Below are 27,035 nucleotides of genomic sequence, written 5' to 3' on the forward strand. Positions count from 1 at the left end.
CCCTTTTATAACAAAATTGGACCTGAAGCTATAATGGGTCACAACTTGCTCACCAGATTTTTAATTTGCATGGTTGCATTAAAATAATTTTCGCTTGTGACCATGCAAGTGAGGTTGGTCCAGTTTTGCTCGCACGCACGATCACTCAAAGTGGGAAATTATTCTTTTGTATTGTATCTTTAAAAAATAATGATGTAAGTATATAAAAGTATACATTTTCAGAAAGAAAATGATGTAAGGAATCCCAACTAGCACAGCGGATGGCTGCAAAAATTAGCCATTTTTGAAAAAAAGCGCCAAATTTGATTTTCCATGCCAATTTTTTTTCGGTCCAACATAACAACTTACCCAAATATCCAAATTGACGAAAATTGCATATTTGTGTTCTAAAGACACAAAACTAGATTCGATTTCCTCAATTTTTTAATTTTTTCTTCATTGTTCTTTAAGATAAAATACAAATCAATGTCTAAAATTTCCCACTTTGAGTGATCCTTAATGAGTACTTAGATAATAAAGGTAAGAGAGAGATTGCCATTTCCAAACGTAGCATCACTCATACGTGGAATCTATTCAAAATCCCGTCACAGGAGAGTGATTTTGAATAGATTCCATGTATGTTCGATATGTACATTTGGAAATCGGAATCTATTGTTTTTAGCCGCTGTTGTACATGCATCTATTGAATGGGTGATATCATTATTTCAAGTAGAACAACGAGGCAAAGCCAAGTTGCTTTATACCAAAAATAATGGTGTCGTCCGTGTTATTTGAGACGAAAGTAGCTAAAAACAACACCATTTTTCTCATTCTTAAACACTTCGATTCAAATAAAATATTAATCATAAGTATATCGAATTTTTATGAAATTAAATCCTACATTTATGCGCCTTAGCATGATCGCATTGATGTGCACACGCTGAACCGTGTTATATCATGTCATATAACACAGCTAAGAACCAATAAGGTTGTAGGAACTTTCCTAAATGATTAAGAATTTTAAATAAAATCCACTTACAAAGCTCAAAATTACAATTATATCTTATATATCCACACCAACCCTTTTTTCTTGCTTTCATATATTTGCTGTTGTCTGGAGCTTTTTCTTGCGCCATGAAATGCTTTTTGCAGATTTGTGCGCATAAGAAATGTTCATTACTATTATTTATTATTATTATATTTGGAAAAAGTTAGAAAATCAGTGAAATGAAGCCATTTGTGGACCATTTGTCACTATTTAGACAAAATTTCAATAATTCAGGTTTCGTAAGGCATTTGTTAGTAATTTGAACCTGCTGAATCCACAAAAGGTGGTGAGCAAGGGTAATTTTGAGTATATGACCCCAAAATGACCCCATAGGGTTCAAAAATTAAACATACTTCGATTTCACTCATTAGGATATCATATTATCTGTCCGGTTCCAAATCCATTCCATCATCACTGTTGCTATCACCTCAATTTAGTACATCAGCCATCTTGCCCTGTTTGCGAGGGCACTATAATTTTGGATTTCACATGCTCAATAGATGCACGTAGAGGGTGGATTGTATGGAAACCATGCAAAGTATGGACTTGGGTGGGTTTTGTATACAGGCATTCTTGGACCCATTAATACACCAAATTTCACAATTATTTTCGGCCGAATTTAACACAAATTTTCTGGATTTTTTCAAATTTCCTCTGAATTTTGGGGACAATTCAAAAATGTTGGCTACACTAAGGCAAATGTTGGCTATTTTACAACAAAAAAAACACAAAATTTTGAAAAAAGGACCCACCCATATACCAAAATTGGCCTGGAAAAGGGGCGTCATTGATATACCAAAAGGCTGAAAAATGCTACCCATGTTTGTGGCACGTCCCCATATGGTCATTTGTACCAAGTACTCACTCCCCCAGATGAATAGTGGACAAAGAGAGAAAGCAGAATGGACGGATGACATGGAATGAAGCCAGGGTGTGTGTGAAAGCAACGTATAAGCATCTCAAAAAAGTAACTAACCCCCTTAAATAATAACCATTATTCAAAAACGGGCGATTGTATTACCAATCTGTAAAATGCGTTGGAAGCAGAATTAATCTATGCACATTTTGACACCTCATTTGTTGCAATGGACTAAATATTAACGTCACAACGTACATATAAATCAATGTAACCCGAGATTTGAAAGTTGCAGTAAATTGTATTGATTTTTGTATTCAGTATAATGAAAGGAAATCTGTGTAATGATATCTGAGTGTTTTTGTATTCTTGTAAGTGCAACTTTCAAATCTGGACCTTACTACATGAAATTGGCCGGCGTTTTATTGTTTTCTGGGCTATTGTATCATATGAGGTGTCAAAATGCGCAAAAATAAATTCTGCTTTTTGAATAATCGCCATTATTTAAGGGGGGGTTAGTTACTTTTTGGAGATGTTTATATGCTACTAACAGTACATTGCGCAAGGATAGGTAAGGTAAGGTAATGAATTCAGCTTACGACACCATCTTGCCAACATCTTACTCACCCCTGATAGTGACAGTAAATGTACACCTAGCCTCCTGGCCACCAGCCATGAATGTATACGTCACTGTGGTTACACCAATAGGGAAATTGGATCCAGGACGGTGGGTCTGGGAAGGTACAATGGTTGTTCCTCTGTTGTCTCTTCCTGTAGGTTCTGTCCAGGTGACTCGTTGGCTAGGACCAGCACCAAGATTGTCGTTGATGTCACTTGGACAGTTTGTGACGGTGGGCGCACCAGGAGCTGTGATGTCAAAACACATAATAAGAATAATATAACATGCAAAGTATATTGTCAAAAGTGCAACTTTTTTATGTGTTGTCTTCCTCTGTTGTAGTACAAAAGAATTATGACCCAAATGTTTGAAATTTCTGAAAAAGAGGTATATTTTCCTCTTCAATCATTTGGTATTTGAAAATACTGAAAACCACATTCACATTTTTTTCTGGTCAACTTATTCATTTTCTGGCTGATATCCTACCATTTAAAAAAATTATTTGAGGGTAACACAATGATTTATAACTTGGCCTAATGATGCAGTAGCCTAGGTATTGGCTTCTTGTTGACAAATGGTCGCCTTGACCTTGAGATTTCAAAATGGCTGCCAAAATTAATAAAATCGGACAACCTGGTTTTGGTGTAAATATTAGGGTGCATCATGAGCCTTCATAGTGACCAATAATTTTGTACATAGTCTTAACATGTTGTTAACACTAGTTCACTTGTCAAATTTTACTTGATTCTAAGTTTGTTTAATAGGTACACCACAATCTGGTAGCTCATAGACGCAATTATAAGATTTTGCATTCAAACACACAGTAAATTGACCTATGCACTTTCAAGGTCAAGGCGGTCATTTGGATTTTTATGCTGTTAGTTGAATTTGTCATGTCAGAAAACATAACTAGACACTAAAATCATTGATATTGGACAATCTTAAGGGAGGTGTAATGGGCAGGAACCTGGTTTGGATTCCAGAGGAGAGTGCCTGCAAGAGACACAGCCATCAGAAAAGGAATAGCTTAGATCGCGCGCCACTGTGTCGACACCCTATATTTTAAATATAAACTTAATACAGGCGAGTGGCATTTCACCGAACGAAAGAAAAAGAGTTCTATCTGATTGGCTAGCAATCGATCGCTGGATCGCTCAGTGGTGAACTACAAACTCAAAATGGAGCGATGTATTCAATTCGATTGAAATCGATATTCTATTATTGACGCAGATAAAAAAAGTGGCATAGTGTGTATTGTATGACTTGTGATTAAATTTTCTAATACACGTGTTCCTTTATAGAATTGGAACTCTCAAACAGTTGAATATATTACAATTTTTATTTTCAAGATCAAAATCGTTACTTATAAAATGCAGTAAAATATATCCACAGCAAAATACCGGTCCCCGCTAATTAGTGTATTTAATTCCCAGTTAGTGTATTAAAAATAAAACCTGGGATTTACCTGACAACAAATCAAATTTTCTTGTAATAGAAATATCATATGGGATACTGATCATGCGCAAATTGTAAAAATATAGAATAGAAATTGTGTGGCAGGCTCTATATGTATCTATATGTATAGATTGTTATGTGTCAGACTGTTCAATTGGGCGCTATGACAAAAAATGTTCAAATGTCAATGACCTTTTTGAATTATGACTATACTTAACAACGTCTGATTTTGGTGTCTAATTATGTGTTTTCTTGTATGAGAAATACAACTACGTAACTTAAAAAACTGCAAGGAACCGATGACCTCCTAATTACAATATGGATGATTTTGGCATCCATGTTGCAAAAGCGGGTCATCGGTTCCTTGTATAGTTTTTTAATTTGCTTTAGTTGTATTTCTCATGCAAGAAAACATATAATTAGACACCAAAATTACCAAAATCAGACGTTGTTAACTATGGTCAGAATTCAAAAAGGTCGTTGACCTTTTAAATTTTTCATCAAAGCGCCCTCTAGAAAGGTGTGACGCATAACAAACTATACATTTTTGGAATCCTCATGACCATACAAGTATTTTGATATATTACTTTTTATATATTACCCCATGTGGCCTTGATTGACCCCTCCACGGAATGCCCGGAAGTTCATGAGGTGAGGCCAAGCTAAATTTATTCAGAATCAATCAAAGATCCCAAAATGACTCTCAAACTTTTGTTCTATGATTTGGTCACGAAATCAACAGGCTGGTCCCCCGGGGCTGGTCCGTTACTATAATATACGATGTTATTCAAATCTGGACGTTCCACCTACACTTGCAATATGTGAAATGGCTATCAACAATCAATAATAAACCGATGAATCATGGAATATTACTAATTACTTACTAATCTTCCAAGTAAATAAATAAGTCAGTAAATAAATAAATAAATAAATAAATAAATAAATAAATAAATAAATAAATAAATAAATAAATAAATAAATAAATAATGTAGAATGCAGTTAGTATTTTTTTAAACTTAATTCCAAACATTCTATTATTTATAATGTTCTGCTATAGTGTGCTTGCACGGAAGATCGTAAAGTTTAAATCATCCTCCAGACACGCTCCAGAAGACATGCAAATGCATGGAGTACAATACCAATCACCTGTTTAACTGGTATTGATCAAAGTAATTCTTTGTACTCCGTGCATCAGCATATCTTATGGAGCGTGTCTGGAGGAGGATTTGAACTAATAACCTTTCGTGCAAGCACTCTATACACGCAAAGGGGCCGTGCTTTTAATATCCGCGCCTAATCAATAATGGGCATTTCACTGCATATTCAAACTGCTGTGTGCCCTGACGGATTATGTACTGACCAGCTGCTAAACCAATCAGTCTTTTATCTGTATGATTTATAACCATGATAACAGATTAAGAGTTTGTAACGAGGTCGGTCATTGGCGGCTTGCTGGAATTATAGAAAGAGATATCTCAAGCAGCGCCAATCACAGCTTATGTTTGATAATGGGATCATGTTTGATAACCAACGTATCCATATTAGTATAGTATAGGCGCTGACGTAAGCTTTCATGCGGGAAATATGAAGACACTCTCGCCAGTTGTGCCCTTTTTTGAGATATTGATACGGCGCTAAAGGCTACAGCTTTTCCAAACACAGCGACGAACCCTGTATACAGAGGTAAGTTATCATCTTGTTACAAGGAATTCAAAGTAATTTTATTATCAATAGGCCCACATAGAGGAATACGACATCTATCGTGAGCCAATCTGCATTCTGTTGCCCGCAAAAGCCGACGATCAGATAAAAATTCTGAAAGGAGCGTGACTAGATATTTGCGTTAATTTCATGATCATCTTAAAACGCATTGAAAACGCCAAATTGCAGTCACAAAATATATAATATCACCAAAGCGAATGGTAACGTAGTTACGTGAAAAAAAAACTGCAATAAGAATAACAAACTATGTGCCCAAGGAGTTGTCTTTGGCATGTCGCCTTTTTTGAAATATCACCAAAAATATAAAATTTTGGAAAAATGCCCCAAAATGTAAAACAAACACGAAACTTCCAAAATAAATACATATTGGCACTCGGCGGCCCAGTGACTACCTGCTGTGATTTGGGGTGACTCATTGCTTCCCCTCTCCAGATAGCTGTATTCCAAGTTAGCCCATACCCCACGCCTTAAGAGTATTAGTAAAATTGCACAAAGCCGAAAGTGCATTGACCTTTGTCACGTTTCTGACCACAGCTCCGTATCCAAAGGTCGCAGATAGGGCAAACTATACATTTTTGGATTCCTTTTGACCAGGCGAGTAATTTGTTATACGTTGTAAAAGAATTTGTTATACGTTGTAAAAGAAAACAGCGATACAAAAGAAGTACGAAAAATAAAAAATATTCACTGCAGGGTAAGACTCACATGTAACAATTATATTAAAAGAACACCTCGCTTCATTCCCAGCAGCGTCCGTGAAAATATAGGTAACTGGAACAGTTCCAACTGTGAATACCTGATTAGTGTTATATATCACAACATTAACATAGGATTTGAACTAATAACCTTTCGTGCAAGCACTCTATACACGCAAAGGGGCCGTGCTTTTAATATCCGCGCCTAATCAATAATGGGCATTTCACTGCATATTCAAACTGCTGTGTGCCCTGACGGATTATGTACTGACCAGCTGCTAAACCAATCAGTCTTTTATCTGTATGCTTTATAACCATGATAACAGATTAAGAGTTTGTAACGAGGTCGGTCATTGGCGGCTTGCTGGAATTATAGAAAGAGATATCTCAAGCAGCGCCAATCACAGCTTATGTTTGATAATGGGTAACCAACGTATCCATATTAGTATAGTATAGGCGCTGACGTAAGCTTTCATGCGGGAAATATGAAGACACTCTCGCCAGTTGTGCCCTTTTTTGAGATATTGATACGGCGCTAAAGGCTACAGCTTTTCCAAACACAGCGACGAACCCTGTATACAGAGGTAAGTTATCATCTTGTTACAAGGAATTCAAAGTAATTTTATTATCAATAGGCCCACATAGAGGAATACGACATCTATCGTGAGCCAATCTGCATTCTGTTGCCCGCAAAAGCCGACGATCAGATAAAAATTCTGAAAGGAGCGTGACTAGATATTTGCGTTAATTCCATGATCATCTTAAAACGCATTGAAAACGCCAAATTGCAGTCACAAAATATATAATATCACCAAAGCGAATGGTAACGTAGTTACGTGAAAAAAAACTGCAATAAGAATAACAAACTATGTGCCCAAGGAGTTGTCTTTGGCATGTCGCCTTTTTTGAAATATCACCAAAAATATAAATTTTTTGAAAAATGCCCCAAAATGTAAAACAAACACGAAACTTCCAAAATAAATACATATTGGCACTCGGCGGCCCAGTGACTACCTGCTGTGATTTGGGGTAACTCATTGCTTCCCCTCTCCAGATAGCTGTATTCCAAGTTAGCCCATACCCCACGCCTTAAGAGTATTAGTAAAATTGCACAAAGCCGAAAGTGCATTGACCTTTGTCACGTTTCTGACCACAGCTCCGTATCCAAAGGTCGCAGATAGGGCAAACTATACATTTTTGGATTCCTTTTGACCAGGCGAGTAATTTGTTATACGTTGTAAAAGAACTTGTTATACGTTGTAAAAGAAAACAGCGATACAAAAGAAGTACGAAAAATAAAAAAAAATCACTGCAGGGTAAGACTCACATGTAACAATTATATTAAAAGAACACCTCGCTTCATTCCCAGCAGCGTCCGTGAAAATATAGGTAACTGGAACAGTTCCAACTGTGAATACCTGATTAGTGTTATATATCACAACATTAATCCGATTTGCTGGTGTAATGTTATCTGTAACCGTTGGTGGTGTCCATGAGATGGCAATGCTTGTTGAACCAGGGGCAAGCTGTCGTGTGATATCCGAGGCACAATTCGCAACAACTGGTGGCACTGTATCAGTGGACACTGCAGACAGATTGGTAAAACAAGAAGAACACAGTTAAATACACATACACGCATTTAGAGAATATACAATGAGTAACAATTCAATTAAACTATGATTCAACCAGGCCATTGGCGGAAATTGAGATACAGACAAATCCAGTGGCGTAGCTGCCGGGGGGCGGTATTTGCAAAATTGCCTATTTGGGTCCCGCCCCCTAGTGCAAGGAAAAAAGAGGGAAAAGGAGGGAGAGAGGGGACAAAGAGGAGAGATGGAGAGGAGGGGAAAAGAGAGGACGAGAGAGAGAGAGAGAGAGAGAGATAGGGGGAATCCATACGATATGCAGTACCATACGATTTATATTATAAAGCTGCAATACGTGTAGTAGGGTCGTTTTTGACCTCTCGAAGGCAAAGCAATAGAAAGGCGCTGAAACAGTGGCGTAGATGCAGGGAGTGAGGAGCAAAACAGTCTCTTTGGCCCCCGCCCCCCTAGTGCACAGGGAAAAAAGAGAACGATAGGAGGCAGAGAGAGGAAAAAGAGAGGGGAGGGAAGAGGGAGAGAGAAAGGCAAAGAAATAGAGAGCCGTTGAAATGCTAATTGCACAAAAAGGCCTATAGAATTTTGACAAATAAAATAAAACAATATAATGGCCAACCTAAAAAGAAAAGTCGAAAAAGGTGGTCGAGAAGGCTGTGTGCGACACAAAATTGGCCGTTTTAGTCATTTACCATTGAGCTATATTTCAAACGCAGGGCTGAATTAGGCCAGATAGGCCCGGACCCCAAAATTGTCTGATGTAATACACTAGAGGAAGTTTTGAATGAGAAAACGGACATTTTGGTGAGAAACGGCCAAAATGGAAATAATTTAAATTTTCTCATTCTTTAAATTTAAATTTAAATTCTTTCCATTTTGGCCATTTCTCACCAAAATGTCCGTTTTCTCATCCAAAATTTTGTCTGGTGATATGTTTCCTTTCAACCTCAAAACACCATGTTTTGGACCAAAATATGGTAACATTACAAACTTTTGCGCGCTTCGTCCATTGGCATTTACAAGGCAAGATTCACCTTCATTTTGGGCTCAAATTGTCAAAAATTGGACATTTTGGGGGGTCATACATGTTTACCCCCCCCCCCCATTGGAATTTTTTTATTCATGAAATTAGTAAGATTCTATTGAAAAAATAATAATCAAGTTTGTCATTTTCCTTCTTGGATTGCAAAATCTAAACTGATTTCCTTTTCGTTTTTCTTTGATATTTTTTACTCTGAAAGTACAATTTTTTGATGGGGGATGTGTCGCACCAGAGCGACACCACCTACACCTACCCCCATTTTTGTTTGGTGGATTTGGGCCCCCGCCCCATACAGGCTTGCCTCCGATGGAAAAAATCCCAGCTACGCCACCGGACAAATCTTTGGACTGGTTAGAGCAGATTGTGCCACAAATGGGCTAATCTATACCAACTATGGAAGACATGACTTTAATCACCCAACAGGGGATGTAGATTTCAAATGGAGTCACTCATTCAAGTAACCCCATTTGAAATTCACACACTTTATATGTATGAGCTCTACACATTAATTAGTTTAACATATCTCAGGTCGGGTGTTGCGTTACCTACGTAACAGGGCAAAACAGATCTGAGATAGATAGGACGACCCATACTTTCATGAAATATCAAAATAAGTTGGAAGTACGATAGTTTCCACTTCGGCAATTACACAAATTACTTGTCACTGTGAAAGAGCATGTTCCCTCTTTTATTTGCCTGATCTTTTGATATGTAGGAAGCTTGAGTGGTTCTGACAAGTTTGTATTACGTTGATGAGTAAATACTTTAGTGATCTGATTCCATCTGAAATCTACACCCTCTGAGAGTTAGGTCATGCCTTCCATAGGGGATGTATGGATTCAAATGGAATACCTATTCTCTATCATGCCCGTCACTGTAACAGTGAAAGTGCATACTGCGTTTTTGCCAATAGTAGCCGAATTATGGGGTTACAAATTTCTACCAAAAATACCTTTTTATGCATCATAACATAAGCCCTTCAAAGATGTTTTTAAAACACAATTGCAAATATCTCTTACCAGTAATTATCACATTGAATGTACAAAATCCAGTGTTTCCAGCTGCATCAGTGAATGCATATTGCACTGCCGTAGTTCCAACTCCAAATTGTGACCCAGGGGTACGTGTCTGTGTCTGGGTAAGCTGACCCACAGGTGTGACATTATCTGTAGCTGTGGGTGGTTGCCAGGTTACTGTGGCTGTAGATCCAACATTTGATACTGTTTGTGCGATGTCTGATGGACAGTTGTTAACAGTAGGTGCAGTTGTATCAGGTCCTGTCACAACTACAAAGGCACAATTTGAAAAATATAGTTATTCAATGATCATTATTTCTTTCTGAATTGACAAACTTTAATTGTTAGGGTGGTTGATTTGAATTTTTCATATTGTGCTTTGTATCTCTTATTCAACCCTACCATTAAAATATTCGGTTTCCAAATTTTGAGTTATATTTTTGATATGAGAAGAAAAATGTGTGAATAACAAGCCTCATTGGATTGAGTATATAATACTTCTAGTGGTGCTGAGGCTTGTGGATCAATGTCTAGGCGTTGTGCCTGTGCATAGCGCACTAATAATTCACTGCTTTTTTTTTTGTTAAATATAAAATGTAGTGTACCTTATTCCTTATCAGCCCATGCCCCTATAAGCACCCACCCAGCGACTTTACTACACATATTAAATCATTATGTGCTGGATGTAACTACAGAAATCTACCATAATTATGTGCAAGATCCAACAACACAGAACCCTCTGCACATAAAAACTATATTTGTAATTTTTTACATTTACATATGCAATTACATGAACAATATAAATAAAAAAGAAGCGACCACCTAAACTAACTTTAAGCGCTCATGGCAGTTAATAGAACAAATACGGTAATGTACTTACCTTGTACTGTCACTGTAAACTGGCATTCAACTTGGTTACCAGCATCATCTATGAAATAAAAGGCCACAGTTGTAACCCCAATCGGAAAATTTCCCCCTGATCTATGAGTGGAAAAGATCTGAATGTTTGAACCTGTAGCAGTCGGTTCTGCGAACGTGACTTCAACAGGTCCTGTTGTTCCTGCAGCGACATTCTGGATGACTGTTGATGTTGGGCAACCTGACACAGTTCTAGGTGCACCTGTAACTGTTATTATAAAAGAAATTGGAAGCAAAAATTAATTACTTTTCAGCTAAATGGAATATTGTTCCTAATAAAGACCCGACTGTAATAAATGCCCCCATAATTTATTTCAATGGCATAGTGACCCAGATTTAGAAACTGCTATATCATGTAAGCTTGAAACTGGCATTTGCTAGCCGTCATAATCGCTTACACAAAACCTAACTTTAACTTCCATTGTCAAATGATATAATTTAATGATGTAATGCTCAGGGCCGGATTTACCTTTTTGGGGGCCCTGGGCCAGGCCAAAATTTGGAGGCCCCAAACGTATTGTGAAGAAGGCATGTGTTCTCAAGTTGCCAAGTGTTTAGATTTTACTAGGATATTTGCACGCGAAGCGCGCAAAAGATTTCAATTTTAGACTATTTTATGAAATTTGCTATATAATCAGTGATAATGGGCCAGTGCGAGCGAAGCGCGCAAAATTTTGCATTTTTTGTACCGTATTTTGGTCAAAAACATGGTGTTTTCCGGCTAAAATGGAAGATGCACACTACACAGGGCAAATTTTGGGGGCCCCAAAAATTTGGGGGCCCTGGGCCCGGGCGCATCTGGCCCTATGGTAAATCCGGCCCTGGTAATGCTGGTTTCATACTTCCCTGCTACTTGCCGCTTTGCCGTTCTACCAACGATTTTGCTTAACAGCGCAGTCGCACCAGAAACGCTAGCGGTGACCAGTGGAAAGCCAATATATCGATCACTCTACTGATGTTCCCAAAGCAGCATATCGCTAGACTAATTGCAATCAGCCGTCTACACTTCGCATGTACTGTGTATGCTTCGTAGTGACGACTAATTATCTTACAGTTCAAATTGTGGCGGACCCATGCTTGCGACTTTGGTTAATGCGCCATAGCGCGACTGACTAGCGATGCCCGTGTACCGCGCCGCCAAAAACAACAAACTCGGTCTTGGACACAACTGCGCAGTCTCAGTGTAAGTTTGCAATCTGCTTAATATTCATGTGCAACCAGAATCTGGTTGCAAAAAGTCCGCCACTTTTTTCCACGTAGTTTTCTCAGTCGTCAATCCAGAAGGTTGACGAATGAGGGCAGCAGTCTAGCATATCGATAGGAGTTGAATTCAAGTCAACTCGGGAGTGGTGCCCCACTTACGTATCAGATCATAGTTATGAATTTTAGCAGTGCCGAGCGCCGAGCGGCAACATTAGCTTTCATATTCATGCCGCTGTCGCTCGGTGGTGTGCCTCTCCGGCTGCAAAAAAGTGCAAGCGGTATGATGAAGTGGCAGGTCACTCAGCGGTAAGCGACAGAAAGTATAAAACCAGCATAGAAGATCACATTGTTGCAAATAAATGCACTTATAGCTGTAATTTTGTGCCATCTGCATTTGAACACAGCAACGAATTGTGAGTCATACTTCATGATTTCTGCCGATTGAAAATCTACCGCTTATAAATGCCTTCATTCAAAAACATCCACACCTACGGTGTTTGCAATGTATTTGTAACAAAGCAGTACTTGATTTGTTAAATAAAACCTGAGTGCATTCTTATTACTTTCATGAATGTCATTTACCATTCAAGTTAGTTTGAACAAACATTAATTTAACGGCACTATCAGTGATTCATGCAAAGGCTTGAAAAGATTTGAACTATTCAGGGATAGAGTCAAAACAATTCTAATACAGTACTAATCAACATTGACTAGCAATATAGCACTGTATGAAATTCCAAAAAAAATCTAGATTTTGACGATCTTTTGGACATTTTCATTTTAGTGAGCTCTGATGATGCTGCCTTTAAATCATTTGTGGGCATTGCTCCAGAAGCTAAAATGTGCCTGTAACCAAGCTCATCCATTAGGCACCCAAAAGCATGGAAGCAGAAACCCTCATAGACCCCTCTATTGTTACACTACCTCATAGTTCTGTATCATTGGCCGACTGATTGAAGCATAGCCAAATTACACCCATCCCCGGGAATCATTATTTTTAACTCGGGATGGAGGTATCTTGGTCTGGATAACAGAGAAGACAGTGTGTGCAGATTTAAAGAATTAAAAAAATGAGAATAAAACAAATAATTATAAGAGAAGTTTAAAATAATTATAGAGAAGTTTACTCTATCCTGATAGAAGAGAGTGGGTGTTGTGAAATTTCTTTTGCAACCATAATGGGCCACAATATCACTTAACACTAAGGGATATGATTAGGGTTGGGGTTAGGGTTTAGGTTAGGGCTAGGAATTGGATACCAGTTGATTATACTTAGTACATGTCACACTATCTTGATTCTAAACCAAACACAAAACGCGGATAATATGCAGACCTGTTCATACGTAACCTGATGAACTTTTTGGCTTTGCTAAGAAGTATTAAACAGCCTATATTATCTACCTTTCTTCTATTTCAATGACATTCCTTCCTTTAGATTACTTCAGTCAAAATCTTTTACGAACTCACTGACCTGGCGAATAGTCATATCTGGCAGGTAATGAGCTGAATATCAGTATAAGTTCCACCTTTTGATATCATTTCATAAACTAGTTCTCTGTCCACAATTGTGTTAATAATTCCATTCTAAATTAAAAACAAATGATAGGTTTTGAATAGAGCCTGAAGTCTATCCAAAACTGAATCAATAATAATATATGATAGCTATTGGCTTTTTTTCAAACTGTAAAGACCTTTCTACTGATTCAATGAACTAACATTATTGTCCAAGTTTGTTCATATTCGAATGCAATTTTCATTGACATGATGTGATCATGAAAATGTAGAAAAGTTGAACATCTCTGAGCACCTAGGCTATGATTTGAACGTGGGACCTACTGTAAGTTCTACTTTATCTACTTGGGTAAAATATCAGATAAGTAATTATTTTTCAATATCTCTGTGCATTGGTTCTAGCTTGCTTTGAATTGAAATGTTAATGTTTTTTTTAATTTGCTATGTTGCAATAAAAAGAGTATGAAAAGATATCGACACAAGGGTTACTTTCTTACAAAAAAAAAAAAAAAAAAAACAACACCCCCCCCAAAAAAAAACTTAAGATAAATTATGCAATATTGGATGAGTTAGGCTAAACTGTTCTTTTTCATTTTTAAGCAGTATTAAGAATTTTCATAAATACATACATAGCAAAAAAACAACATTTATTCATAGTGAGACTACCTTTTGAAAAAGAGTGCTCAATCCCAAGAAGGGAGAGAGTACATAGCACAAATTCAATTAATGCAAACCAACACCATTACTAGGTAATGTTCACCACATGAGTATATTGGGCATTCCACTTGAAATTAATACACCACCTATGGAAGGTACAACAATAATCTTCCACAACGGGGGGGTGAATTTCAAATGGAACTACCTGAATAGGTGCCTATTGAGCTGTCATGATCGAGAAACTATTATTTTAGCTATATAAGCAAGTGTCTTACTTTTGTTATAAACTCTACTAGTTTTAATACCATTTGGAAACAAATCCACATTTTTATCACTTGGAAACAGTCAAAGAAAACAGTTCACCAGACTCAAGAAAACATGCTCATCAGTGATAATTACTACATATTTGACTTGATCAACATGGCCTTAGATACTCATGAAATTCAGCATCAGTCTTTGATCTATACAGGGTGAAGTATTCTAAATAGTCTGCATATTGAATTGACCTTTACATCCAAGAAAATTAAACAATCAGACGTCATATTTTTTTCTCCACAAGAATTTTAAGCTGTCCCAGTTGTATAGTCAGCGGGCACGAGCTTCCCCTAGTGAGAAGTCTTGCCCTTCAAGCTGTCCCAGTTGTGCAGCCAGGGGGCAGGTTCCCCCTTGGAGAAGTCTTGCTGGCCACCTTAAAATTTAATATTTTTAGGCCTTTTTGTACTTTTTCGCATATTGTGGGAATGTGACCACTTCCGTCAAAGTTTTCCCTCTTGAAAGTTGAATCCCACCCCTTTTTGCCACCCTCTAAAAAAAATCCTGGCTACAATTCTGAGCTGCCCTGCTGTTTTTCATGAAAGCAAACAAACCTGAACACATCACCACATTCGGTACGACTGCCTTATAGATTGAGCTGACGTGATTGCAAATCTTATTGGTTCCACCACATTGAAAAACCAGATAGTTCTGCAATTTTGATTTACCATGCTATTTGACCCTGGGTCATGTTATTACTCCTAAGTAGTAGTTTCCTTCACTAACATGTAAGTTTTTACTCTACTGAAGGATCATTAAAAAAAAATGTGTACTCAACATTTGATCTAGTGTAAGTAGCTGTTATGTTTGTAAAGTCTGCATACTCACTTGACACAGATACAGTAAACATACACACAGCCTCATTCCCGGCGTTATTGGAGAATGTATAGGTAATCTCATTCTCAGATGGTACGGTGAAGAACCTAGGTGGCGTGTTGCTGGCCATTACGGACACAACACCGCCATTGGTGTCGATTGCTGAAGGTTCCTCCCAGTCTGCTTGGTAGAAGGATAACCCCTGTGGGGCAATCATGTTCAGATTATTTGGACAATTCCTGACTATAACGTTTCCACCACCACCAGAAGCTGAAATAGACAAAGACAGAGTATCAGAAACAAAATGCTACATGTAGTATTTTAAGGCAGCAATCTGAAGACAAAAATACACTGGAAAGAAAAAATATCTAAAAGGTAGTTTGCACATGGTCAAATTAGATCCAATGCATCGCCTTTGTTCTTCTTTGTAGAACTTATTGATTGACCTTTTTATTACTGAACAGTAGTGCCAATACACATGCTTTCTCTGTTACAGCTGCTCATTATCTAAAATGTTTGCCATTCTAGTTCATATGGGAAGCTGTGCCCTCTGTCATGGTAGGGCTGAATACCATCTTCAACTTACATGTAACAATCACATCAAATTGACAGGTAGCAATATTCACTGACGCATCAAAGAATCTGTATGTTACCACGGTTCTACCAATAGGGAAAGATGACCATGGGATGCGAGTCCTGGTGCGTGTTGGTGTGTTACCGGAGTTATCAGTAGCTCTGGGTTCTGTCCAAGTAGCTATGGCACTGGTGCTACCAGCGAGTGCTGTGACTCGTACAGTATTGGGGCATCCAGTGATCACTGGTGGGATATTGTCAACAGATGCTAAAATAATAGTAAATGAAGGAAAAGTAATATGGTCAACAGCTTTAAAATATAAAAAAAACTTTCCAAAATGTTTCCTCTGGTGGTGAATGCCGGTCACAGCTTGCCAGCTGCCCTGGAGGGCTTGCTGCCGATGACATATCATAAAACTACAAATCTGAGCAAAAGTTGGTTCACTTCGGTATTAAAGCTATTAAAAATAGTGCTTCATATGCTTTCACATGATATGACTAATATGATTGCATTTTTATGCCAACATGAGATTAATTGAACCATTAAAGTATTCCATCGTGCCCTATTCCAAGGGGTTGAGGTGTTCTTGTGCATATTTTGAACCCGTGAAGCTGACCAAGAGCAACAAATGTGTACTATGAGAATGCTGCCATCAGTGGTGACCATGTGACACAATGTATGTTGGGACATACAGACATTCGAAAATATACACTATCGAAAGACAACAACAACATAATACCAGCGTAACATTATCTGTTCTATACTTTTTTACGGGCCCCTGAGGTTTAGCAAGATACGGCTTTCGAAAGGAGTGGATACGTCCAATTGGCCTATACTCTTGATGTGTGATTATTACGTAGTCAATTCACCACACACGGGTAAATGGGAGATGTCCTTTAACTTTTTCTAATGTAATATGGAATTTCTTTTATTTGGAAATATAAGCGTGACTTGTCACGATGGATCGAAGCATTTGATTAGAAATACATGTTTTCGAAACTTTTCCAAAACGGGCATTTTTTTTCTCTAATTTTAAATAAGTTTTGTTATCTCTAATTTCAAATAAGGTTCGCACGTTTGCTTTCTCTTATTTTGAATAAAATTAGACATTAGAGCGAACCTTATTTCAATATAATACGACTTTGATACTATGTCTTGCTGCATCTTTGACACAAACCACTAATGTTGTATTAAATACGGAACAATAAATAATTTACATAAGCAAATGCACATCCTTAAAGTTAAATATCTTTTCTTTTTGACTTACCTGTACTTGGGTTTACTGTGACAGTAAATGTGCAGGATTGCTGGTTGCTATTACCATCAAAGACAGTTGCGGTGACTGTTGTTTGGCCAGTTACAAAGAAGTTACCCGGTGGATTGTACTCAATGTTATAAGGTGTAGCACCCCCGGAAGCTGTTGCTGGTGAGTAATTCACTTGGGAACCAGATTGTCCTACAGGAGCATTAACCGCTATATTTTGTGGACATTGGATGCCAAGTGGAGCTATAAAAACAAAACAATGACGTACATGTTATTGTTGGAATCGTAACTATAAGACTATTATAAAGGTATCCATTAATATTCATGTTCAATATTCACGTAGCGACTATTGCCAATTTGGAGCTAACGTGTTCGTTATCTCTTATTTTAAATAAGGTTCGCTATCTCTAATTTTAATTAAGGTTCGCTTTCTCTTATTTTGAATAAAGTTAGAGATTGAAGCAAACCTTATTTGAAGTTAAATAACACGATTTTGCTACTATGTCTTGCTGCATCTTTGACACAAACTACATATGTTATTAAATACGGAACAATTTATAATTTACATAAGAAAGTGCACATCCTTAAAGTTAAATATCTTTTCTTTTTGACTTACCTGTACTAGGGTTTACTGTGACAGTAAATGTGCAGGATTGCTGGTTGCTATTACGATCAAAGACAGTTCCGGTGACTGTTGTTTGACCAGTTACAAAGAAGTTACCCGGTGGATTGTACTCAATGTTATAAGGTGTAGCACCCCCGGAAGCTGTTGCTGGTGAGTAATTCACCTGGGAACCAGATTGTCCGACAGGAGCATTAACCGCTATATTTTGTGGACATTGGATGCCAAGTGGAGCTATAAAAACAAAACAATGACGTAAATTTTATTGTTGGAATCGTAACTATAAGACTATTATAGTGGTATCCATTAGTATTCATGTTTATATTCCGAAAGTAGCTGTATAGCTGCCATTGATCATGATGATCAAATAAGAACATTGAAGGAGACAAATGCGCGCTAAGCGGGCGCAAATGTTCAATTTGAAAGTGGCAATTTCCTCCCAGATTAAGTTTCTCTGAACAACTTCAACGCGAAGTGCAGAAATTTTGCCAATGCCAATTTGAAGCTTAAATGATCAGCTATGAGCCATTGAATTGGACAAATGCGCGTGAAGCGAGTAAAAATATGCCATTCAAACGTAGCGACTTTTGCTCCCGTGTTTGAACTTATTGAAACAAATTGCCAATTTTAAGCTAATTGATCAACTAATGTGAACATTGAAGTGCACGATGCGCAAATTTGCAATTTGTGTTCCCACATTTAAGCTGCACTCCCCTGATTTCTCGAAGTCTACATTATATCGAGGATAATCATTGTCGCAAAAGCAGAACAAAATATAATGGAAAATGTGGGTCAAAGGATATCTTGTATTGTTAATGCAAATCTCTTTTCTTTGTTTTTACGGGGCTGCTAATTTTGTTTGCTTTTTATGGGCCGTAAAAGAGCTAAGGAAACAGACCCATAAAGGCGAAGAAAAGATACCAAAGTGGGCCCGTAAAAAGAAAAGAAAAGATACCATCCCAGCAAACACAAAAACGTTTTAAAACGTTTTAAATAAGTTATATTTTGGCTTTTGGTTTAGGTAAAAACGTTTTAATAACATTAAAATGTCGGGTTATATAAAGGTCATGATAACGTTTTAAAACGTTTTGTATGAAACCACACTACAACAATATTTTTAAAATGTTTTCGAAATGTCATTGTAAACTATTTTTGTAAACATTTTTGGCCAAATATTTTGTCAACACTTAAATAACATTATATTAAAATATTTCCACACAGCAAACACAGAAATGTTCTTAAAATGTTTTTTACAAAACGCTTTAATAACATTTAAATGTCGGGTTATATAAAGGTCGTGGAAACATTTTAAAACGTTATAGTAAATATTTTGGGCAAACATTTTTTGCAAAATATTTTTTCAACCCCAAAATAACATTCTGTAATGATTTGTACCAAGTTTTCAAAAATGTTTTTGGAATGTTATTAAAACGTTTTTATACCCTTTATATAACCCGACATTTAAATGTTTTCTGTAAAACATTTGTGTTTGCTGTGCAGTAAATTACCAACAAATGTTATTTAATGTTATGAAAACGTTTTATACCATTAATGTACCCTTTATTTAACCCGACATTTAAACGTTTTCTGACAACCTTTTATAACCTTTTGCGAATGATGTCGAAAACGTTTTGTGTTTGCTGGGCCCAGCAAACACAAAAACGTTTTTAAAACGTTTTAAATAAGTTATATTTTGGGTTTTGGTTTAGGTAAAAACGTTTTAATAACATTAAAATGTCGGGTAATATAAAGGTCATGAAATCGTTTTAAAACGTTTTGTATGAAAACACACTACAACAATATTTTTAAAATGTTTTCGAAATGTCATTGTAAACTATTTTTGTAAACATTTTTGGCCAAATATTTTGTCAACACTTAAATAACATTATATTAAAATATTTCCACACAGCAAACACAGAAATGTTCTTAAAATGTTTTTTACAAAACGCTTTAATAACATTTAAATGTCGGGTTATATAAAGGTCGTGGAAACATTTTAAAAACGTTATAGTAAATATTTTGGGCAAACATTTTTTGCAAAATATTTTTTCAACCCCAAAATAACATTCTGTAATGATTTGTACCAAGTTTTCAAAATGTTTTTGGAATGTTATTAAAACGTTTTATACCCTTTATATAACCCGACATTTAAATGTTTTCTGTAAAACATTTGTGTTTGCTGTGCAGTAAATTACCAACAAATGTTATTTAATGTTATGAAAACGTTTTATACCATTAATGTACCCTTTATATAACCCGACATTTAAACGTTTTCTGACAACCTTGTATAACCTTTTGCGAATGATGTCGAAAACGTTTTGTGCTTGCTGGGATGCTCCCGTAAAAGGAAAAAGAGACCTTAGTGAGCATGTTAAAAGCTTAATAAGCAAAGAAGAGATACCTTTATGGATCCGTAAAAACAAAAGAAGAGACCTTAGAGGGCCCGTAAATGCCTAACAGTATCAATGAATCAGTTTATAATCTATTATAAAGATAATGCATTTCTGTCTATCCAAGCAAAATAAGTAAAGAATTAACAAATGTGATTTTCAATTGAACCTTGAATGTAATGTTTCCATGTGACTTATTATAATACCATGATACCAATATACATACAAAACAACAAAAAACAACATCATGATGCCCAAGTTACAAACAAAGAGACAAGCAAGAGGGTACCCTTACTAGTGACAGTGATGATGAATGTGCAGGTATTCCTGTTTTGGACAGCATCAAAGAATTCGTAGGTAACAACAGTCATTCCAGGGGGAAAAATTTGACCTGGGCTATGACTCCTAGTTGAAGTTACTGGCTCTGAATCATCTGTCGCTATTGGTTCAATCCATGAAGCAGTAGCGGCTGTTTCACCTGGTTGAGTTTGTACTTCAAAGCGCTCAGGACAATTGTGTACCACTGGGGGTGTTACATCTGCTCCATTTCCAGCTGTGATATGGAGCATGTTTAATGACATTAGATCACCATAGTAAAACAGACAAAATAATGGGATGGTATAAGTTGCACCTTTTGATATAATTTCATAATCTAGTTCTCTTTCCACAATTGTTTTAATAATTCTCTTCTAAATTAAAAACAAATTATAAGTTTTGAATAGAACCTGAATCCTGTCCAAAACTGATTCAATAATATAGGATAGCTATTGGTTCTTTCTAAACTGTAAAGACCTTTCTACTGAATCAATAAACTCATACTGTCTATGTTTGCTCATATTTGAATGCAATTTTCACTGACTTGATGTGGCCCTGAAAATGTAAAAGTTTAACATCTCTGGCTATGATTTGAATGTGGGACCTACTGTAAGTTCTACTCTATCTACTCAGGTAAAATATCAGATTACGTAATTATTTTCCAATATCTCTGTGCATTGGTTCTAGCTCTCTTTGAATTAAAATGTTAATGTTTTTTTATTTGCTAAATTGCAATAAAAAGAGTATGAAATGATATCAACACAAGGGTTACTTTCTTACAAAACGCAAAAAAAAAAAAAAAGATTAATTATGCAATATTGGATGAGTTAAAATGTTATTTTCCATTTTTAAGCAATATAACAATTTTCATAAATAAACATATTGCAACACCAACACCATTAGGTAATGTTTACCATTGTGTATTGGGCTATTCCACTTGGAATTCATACACCACCTGGAAAACATAACCTTAATCTTCCACAAAGGGGGTGTGAATTTCGAATGGGACTACCTAAATGGGTGACTCCATTTGAAATCTACACCCCCTGTGTGGGAGATTTAGGTCATGTCTTCCATAGTAGGCAACTGGAATAGCAAATTAGAAAACAAAACCTTTCACCCTTTCCCAATTATGCAATTGAAATGCATATTTTGGATTCAGATGATCAAACTATTGTCAGATCTCTGAGTGCTATAAGCAAGTGCCTTACTTTAGTAAAGAAACCCCTACTAGTTCTATTTAATACCATTTAGAAACAAATCCACATTTTTATTACTTGGAAACAGTCATAGGAAACAGTTAACCAGACTCGTTACATATTTGACCAGATCAATATGGCATTAGATACTCATGAAATTTAGCATCAGTCCTTGCTCTACACAGGGTGTAGTATCCTAAATAGACTACATCTTGAAGTAACCTTCACAGCTAAGATCAGTTCACCACGGGGTAATTTGGGAAAATCAAGACAGTCATAAGTATTTTTTTCTTGACAAGAATTTCATGCAATCCCAGTTGCATAGCCAGGGGGCAAGGGAACAGCTCCCCCCTGTGAGAAGTTTTCCCCCTATGCATACATACATACATACATACATACATACATACATACATACATACATGTACATACATACAAAAGATATTTTAATAGGACGCAATTCGCCGCAAGGCAAAATTGCGTTTACAAATACATCAAAGCAGTAAAATAAGATAAACAAACAAAAGATCAGAATAAATGAGTTTTTAACAGTTTCTTGAAAGTGTTTGTGGATGTTGCACCCCTGATGTGCAGTGGCAGATTGTTCCAGGCTTTGGCAGCAGTAGCAGTGAATCTGCGTTCTCCCGCAACAGAGTTGTATCTATGACCTACCAGACGTGAAGGATCATTGGAAGATGTCAGGGGCAGGGGGCAGCTTTCCCCTTGGAGAAGTCTTGCTGACCACCTTTTTTTGTACTTTTTAGCTAATTGTGAACATTTCTGCTAAGTTTTCTCCCTTGAAAGTTGAATACCACCCCATTTTTCCACCCTCTGAAAAAGGCCTGGCTACACTACTGAGCTGCCCTGCTGTTTTCCATGAAAGCAAACAAACCTGAACACATCACCACATTTGGTACGACTGCCTTATAGATTGAGCTGATGTGATTGCAAATCTTATTGGTTCAACCACATTGAATAAAACCAGATAGTTCTCCAATTTTGATTTACCATGCTATTTGACCCTGGGTCATGTTATTACTCCTTATTAAGTAGTAGTTTCCTTCACTAACATGTAAGTTTTTACTCTACTGAAGGATCATTTAAAAAAAATGTGTACTCAACATTTGATCTAGTGTAAGTAGCTGTTATGTTTGTAAAGTCTGCATACTCACTTGACACAGATACAGTAAACATACACACAGCCTCATTCCCGGCGTTATTGGAGAATGTATAGGTAATCTCATTCTCAGATGGTACGGTGAAGAACCTAGGTGGCGTATGGCTGGCCATTACGGACACAACACCGCCATTGGTGTCGATTGCTGAAGGTTCCTCCCAGTCTACTTGGTAGAAGGATAACCTCTGTGGGGCAATCATGTTCAGATTATTTGGACAATTCCTGACTATAACGTTTCCACCACCACCAGAAGCTGAAATAGACAAAGACAGAGTATCAGAAACAAAATGCTACATGTAGTATTTTAAGGCAGCAATCTGAAGACAAAAATACACTAGAAAGAAAAAATATCTAAAAGGTAGTTTGCACATGGTCAAATTAGATCCAATGCATCGCATTTGTTCCTCTTTGTAGAACTTATTGATTGACCTTTTTATTACTGAACAGTAGTGCCAATACACATGCTTTCTCTGTTACAGCTGCTCATTATCTAAAATGTTTGCCATTCTAGTTCATATGGGAAGCTGTACCCTCTGTCATGGTAGGACTGAATACCATCTTCAACTTACATGTAACAATCACATCAAATTGACAGGTAGCAATATTCACTGACGCATCAAAGAATCTGTATGTTACCACGGTTCTACCAATAGGGAAAGATGACCATGGGATGCGAGTCCTGGTGCGTGTTGGTGTGTTACCGGAGTTATCAGTAGCTCTGGGTTCTGTCCAAGTAGCTATGGCACTGGTGCTACCAGCGAGTGCTGTGACTCGTACAGTATTGGGGCATCCAGTGATCACTGGTGGGATATTGTCAACAGATGCTAAAATGATAGTAAATGAAGGAAAAGTAATATGGTCAACAGCTTTAGAATATAAAAAACTTTCCAAAATGTTTCCTCTTGTGGTGAATGCCGGTCACAGCTTGCCAGCTGCCCTGGAGGGCTTGCTGCCGATGACAGATCATAAAACTACAAATCTGAGCAAAAGTTGGTTCACTTCGGTATTAAAGCTATTAAAAATAGTGCTTCATATGCTTACACATGATATGACTAATATGATTGCATTTTTATGCCAACATGAGATTAATTGAACCATTAAAGTATTCCATCGTGCCCTATTCCAAGGGGTTGAGGTGTTCTTGTGCATATTTTGAACCCGTGAAGCTGACCAAGAGCAAGAAATGTGTACTATGAGAATGCTGCCATCAGTGGTGACCATGTGACACAATGTATGTTGGGACAAGCGGGCGCAAATGTTCAATTTGAAAGTGGCAATTTCCTCCCAGATTAAGTTTCTCTGAATAACTTCAACGCGAAGTGCAGAAATTTTGCCAATGCCAATTTGAAGCTTAAATGATCAGCTATGAGCCATTGAATTGGACAAATGCGCGTGAAGCGCGTAAAAATATGCCATTCAAACGTAGCGACTTTTGCTCCCGTGTTTGAACTTATTGAAACAAATTGCCAATTTTAAGCTAATTGATCAACTAATGTGAACATTGAAGTGCACAATGCGCAAATTTGCAATTTGTGTTCCCACATTTAAGCTGCACTCCCCTGATTTCTCGAAGTCTACATTATATCGAGGATAATCATTGTCGCAAAAGCAGAACAAAATATAATGGAAAATGTGGGTCAAAGGATATCTTGTATTGTTAATGCAGATCTCTTTTCTTTGTTTTTACGGGGCCGCTAATTTTGTTTGCTTTTTATGGGCCGTAAAGAGCTAAGGAAACAGACCCATAAAGGCGAAGAAAAGATACCAAAGTGGGCCCGTAAAAAGAAAAGAAAAGATACCATCTCAGCAAACACAAAAACGTTTTTAAAACGTTTTAAATAAGTTATATTTTGGGTTTTGGTTTAGGTAAAAACGTTTTAATAACATTAAAATGTCGGGTTATATAAAAGTCATGAAATCGTTTTAAAACGTTTTGTATGAAAACACACTACAACAATATTTTTAAAATGTTTTCGAAATGTCATTGTAACTATTTTTGTAAACATTTTTGGCCAAATATTTTGTCAACACTTAAATAACATTATATTAAAATATTTCCACACAGCAAACACAGAAATGTTCTTAAAATGTTTTTTACAAAACGCTTTAATAACATTTAAATGTCGGGTTATATAAAGGTCGTGGAAACATTTTAAAAACGTTATAGTAAATATTTTGGGCAAACATTTTTTGCAAAATATTTTTTCAACCCCAAAATAACATTCTGTAATGATTTGTACCAAGTTTTCAAAAATGTTTTTGGAATGTTATTAAAACGTTTTTATACCCTTTATATAACCCGACATTTAAATGTTTTCTGTAAAACATTTGTGTTTGCTGTGCAGTAAATTACCAACAAATGTTATTTAATGTTATGAAAACGTTTTATACCATTAATGTACCCTTTATATAACCCGACATTTAAACGTTTTCTGACAACCTTTTATAACCTTTTGCGAATGATGTCGAAAACGTTTTAGGTTTGCTGGGATGCTCCCGTAAAAGGAAAAAGAGACCTTAGTGAGCATGTTAAAAGCTTAATAAGCAAAGAAGAGATACCTTTATGGATCCGTAAAAAGAAAAGAAGAGACCTTAGAGGGCCCGTAAATGCCTAACAGTATCAATGAATCAGTTTATAATCTATTATAAAGATAATGCATTTCTTGTCTATCCGGGATCCAAGCAAAATAAGTAAAGAATTAACAAATGTGATTTTCAATTGAACCTTGAATGTAATGTTTCCATGTGACTTATTATAATACCATGATACCAATATACATACAAAACAACAAAAAACAACATCATGATGCCCAAGTTACAAACAAACAAAGAGACAAGCAAGAGGGTACCCTTACTAGTGACAGTGATGATGAATGTGCAGGTATTCCTGTTTCGGACAGCATCAAAGAATTCGTAGGTAACAACAGTCATTCCAGGGGGAAAAATTTGACCTGGGCTATGACTCCTAGTTGAAGTTACTGGCTCTGAATCATCTGTCGCTATTGGTTCAATCCATGAAGCAGTAGCGGCTGTTTCACCTGGTTGAGTTTGTACTTCAAAGCTCTCAGGACAATTGTGTACCACTGGGGGTGTCACATCTGCTCCATTTCCAGCTGTGATATGGAGTATGTTTAATGACATTGGATCACCATAGTAAAACAGACAAAATAATGGGATGGTATAAGTTGCACCTTTTGATATAATTTCATAATCTAGTTCTCTTTCCACAATTGTTTTAATAATTCTCTTCTAAATTAAAAACAAATTATAAGTTTTGAATAGAACCTGAATCCTGTCCAAAACTGCTTCAATAATATAGGATAGCTATTGGTTCTTTCCAAACTGTAAAGACCTTTCTACTGAATCAATAAACTCATACTGTCTATGTTTGCTCATATTTGAATGCAATTTTCATTGACTTGATGTGGCCCTGAAAATGTAAAAGTTTAACATCTCTGGCTATGATTTGAATGTGGGACCTACTGTAAGTTCTACTCTATCTACTCAGGTAAAATATCAGATTACGTAATTATTTTCCAATATCTCTGTGCATTGGTTCTAGCTCTCTTTGAATTAAAATGTTAATGTTTTTTTCTTTGCTAAATTGCAATAAAAAGAGTATGAAATGATATCAACACAAGGGTTACTTTCTTACAAAACGCAAAAAATAAAAAAGATTAATTATGCAATATTGGATGAGTTAAAATGTTATTTTCCATTTTTAAGCAATATAACAATTTTCATAAATAAACATATTGCAACACCAACACCATTAGGTAATGTTTACCATTGTGCATTGGGCTATTCCACTTGGAATTCATACACCACCTGGAAAACATAACCTTAATCTTCCACAAAGGGGTGTGAATTTCAAATGGGACTACCTAAATGGGTGACTCCATTTGAAATCTACACCCCCTGTGTGGGAGATTTAGGTCATGTCTTCCATAGTAGGCAACTGGAATAGCAAATTAGGAAACAAAACCTTTCACCCTTTCCCAATTATGCAATTGAAATGCATATTTTGGATGCAGATGATCAAACTA

General features: G+C 36.6%; 1 protein-coding gene across 1 annotated transcript in view; it reads right to left on the reverse strand.

Annotated features, from left to right (window-relative positions):
- LOC140172596 (hyalin-like) overlaps window positions 1–27,035 on the reverse strand; it is a 72,646-nt gene that overhangs the window by 32,888 nt on the left and 12,723 nt on the right. The window contains exons 8-20 of the mRNA XM_072195735.1: window positions 25,845–26,102; window positions 23,559–23,813; window positions 22,985–23,242; window positions 20,597–20,854; window positions 17,906–18,145; window positions 17,293–17,532; window positions 16,038–16,292; window positions 15,464–15,721; window positions 10,914–11,159; window positions 10,037–10,303; window positions 7,685–7,959; window positions 6,385–6,517; window positions 2,511–2,750 (exon numbers count right to left, since the gene is read on the reverse strand). Of these exons, the coding sequence (XP_072051836.1) occupies window positions 2,511–2,750; window positions 6,385–6,517; window positions 7,685–7,959; window positions 10,037–10,303; window positions 10,914–11,159; window positions 15,464–15,721; window positions 16,038–16,292; window positions 17,293–17,532; window positions 17,906–18,145; window positions 20,597–20,854; window positions 22,985–23,242; window positions 23,559–23,813; window positions 25,845–26,102 (3,183 nt within the window). The remainder of the gene's footprint in view (window positions 1–2,510; window positions 2,751–6,384; window positions 6,518–7,684; window positions 7,960–10,036; window positions 10,304–10,913; window positions 11,160–15,463; window positions 15,722–16,037; window positions 16,293–17,292; window positions 17,533–17,905; window positions 18,146–20,596; window positions 20,855–22,984; window positions 23,243–23,558; window positions 23,814–25,844; window positions 26,103–27,035) is intronic.

The sequence above is a fragment of the Amphiura filiformis genome, chromosome 16 (genome assembly GCF_039555335.1).
Source record: "Amphiura filiformis chromosome 16, Afil_fr2py, whole genome shotgun sequence".
NCBI lineage: Eukaryota > Metazoa > Echinodermata > Ophiuroidea > Amphilepidida > Amphiuridae > Amphiura > Amphiura filiformis.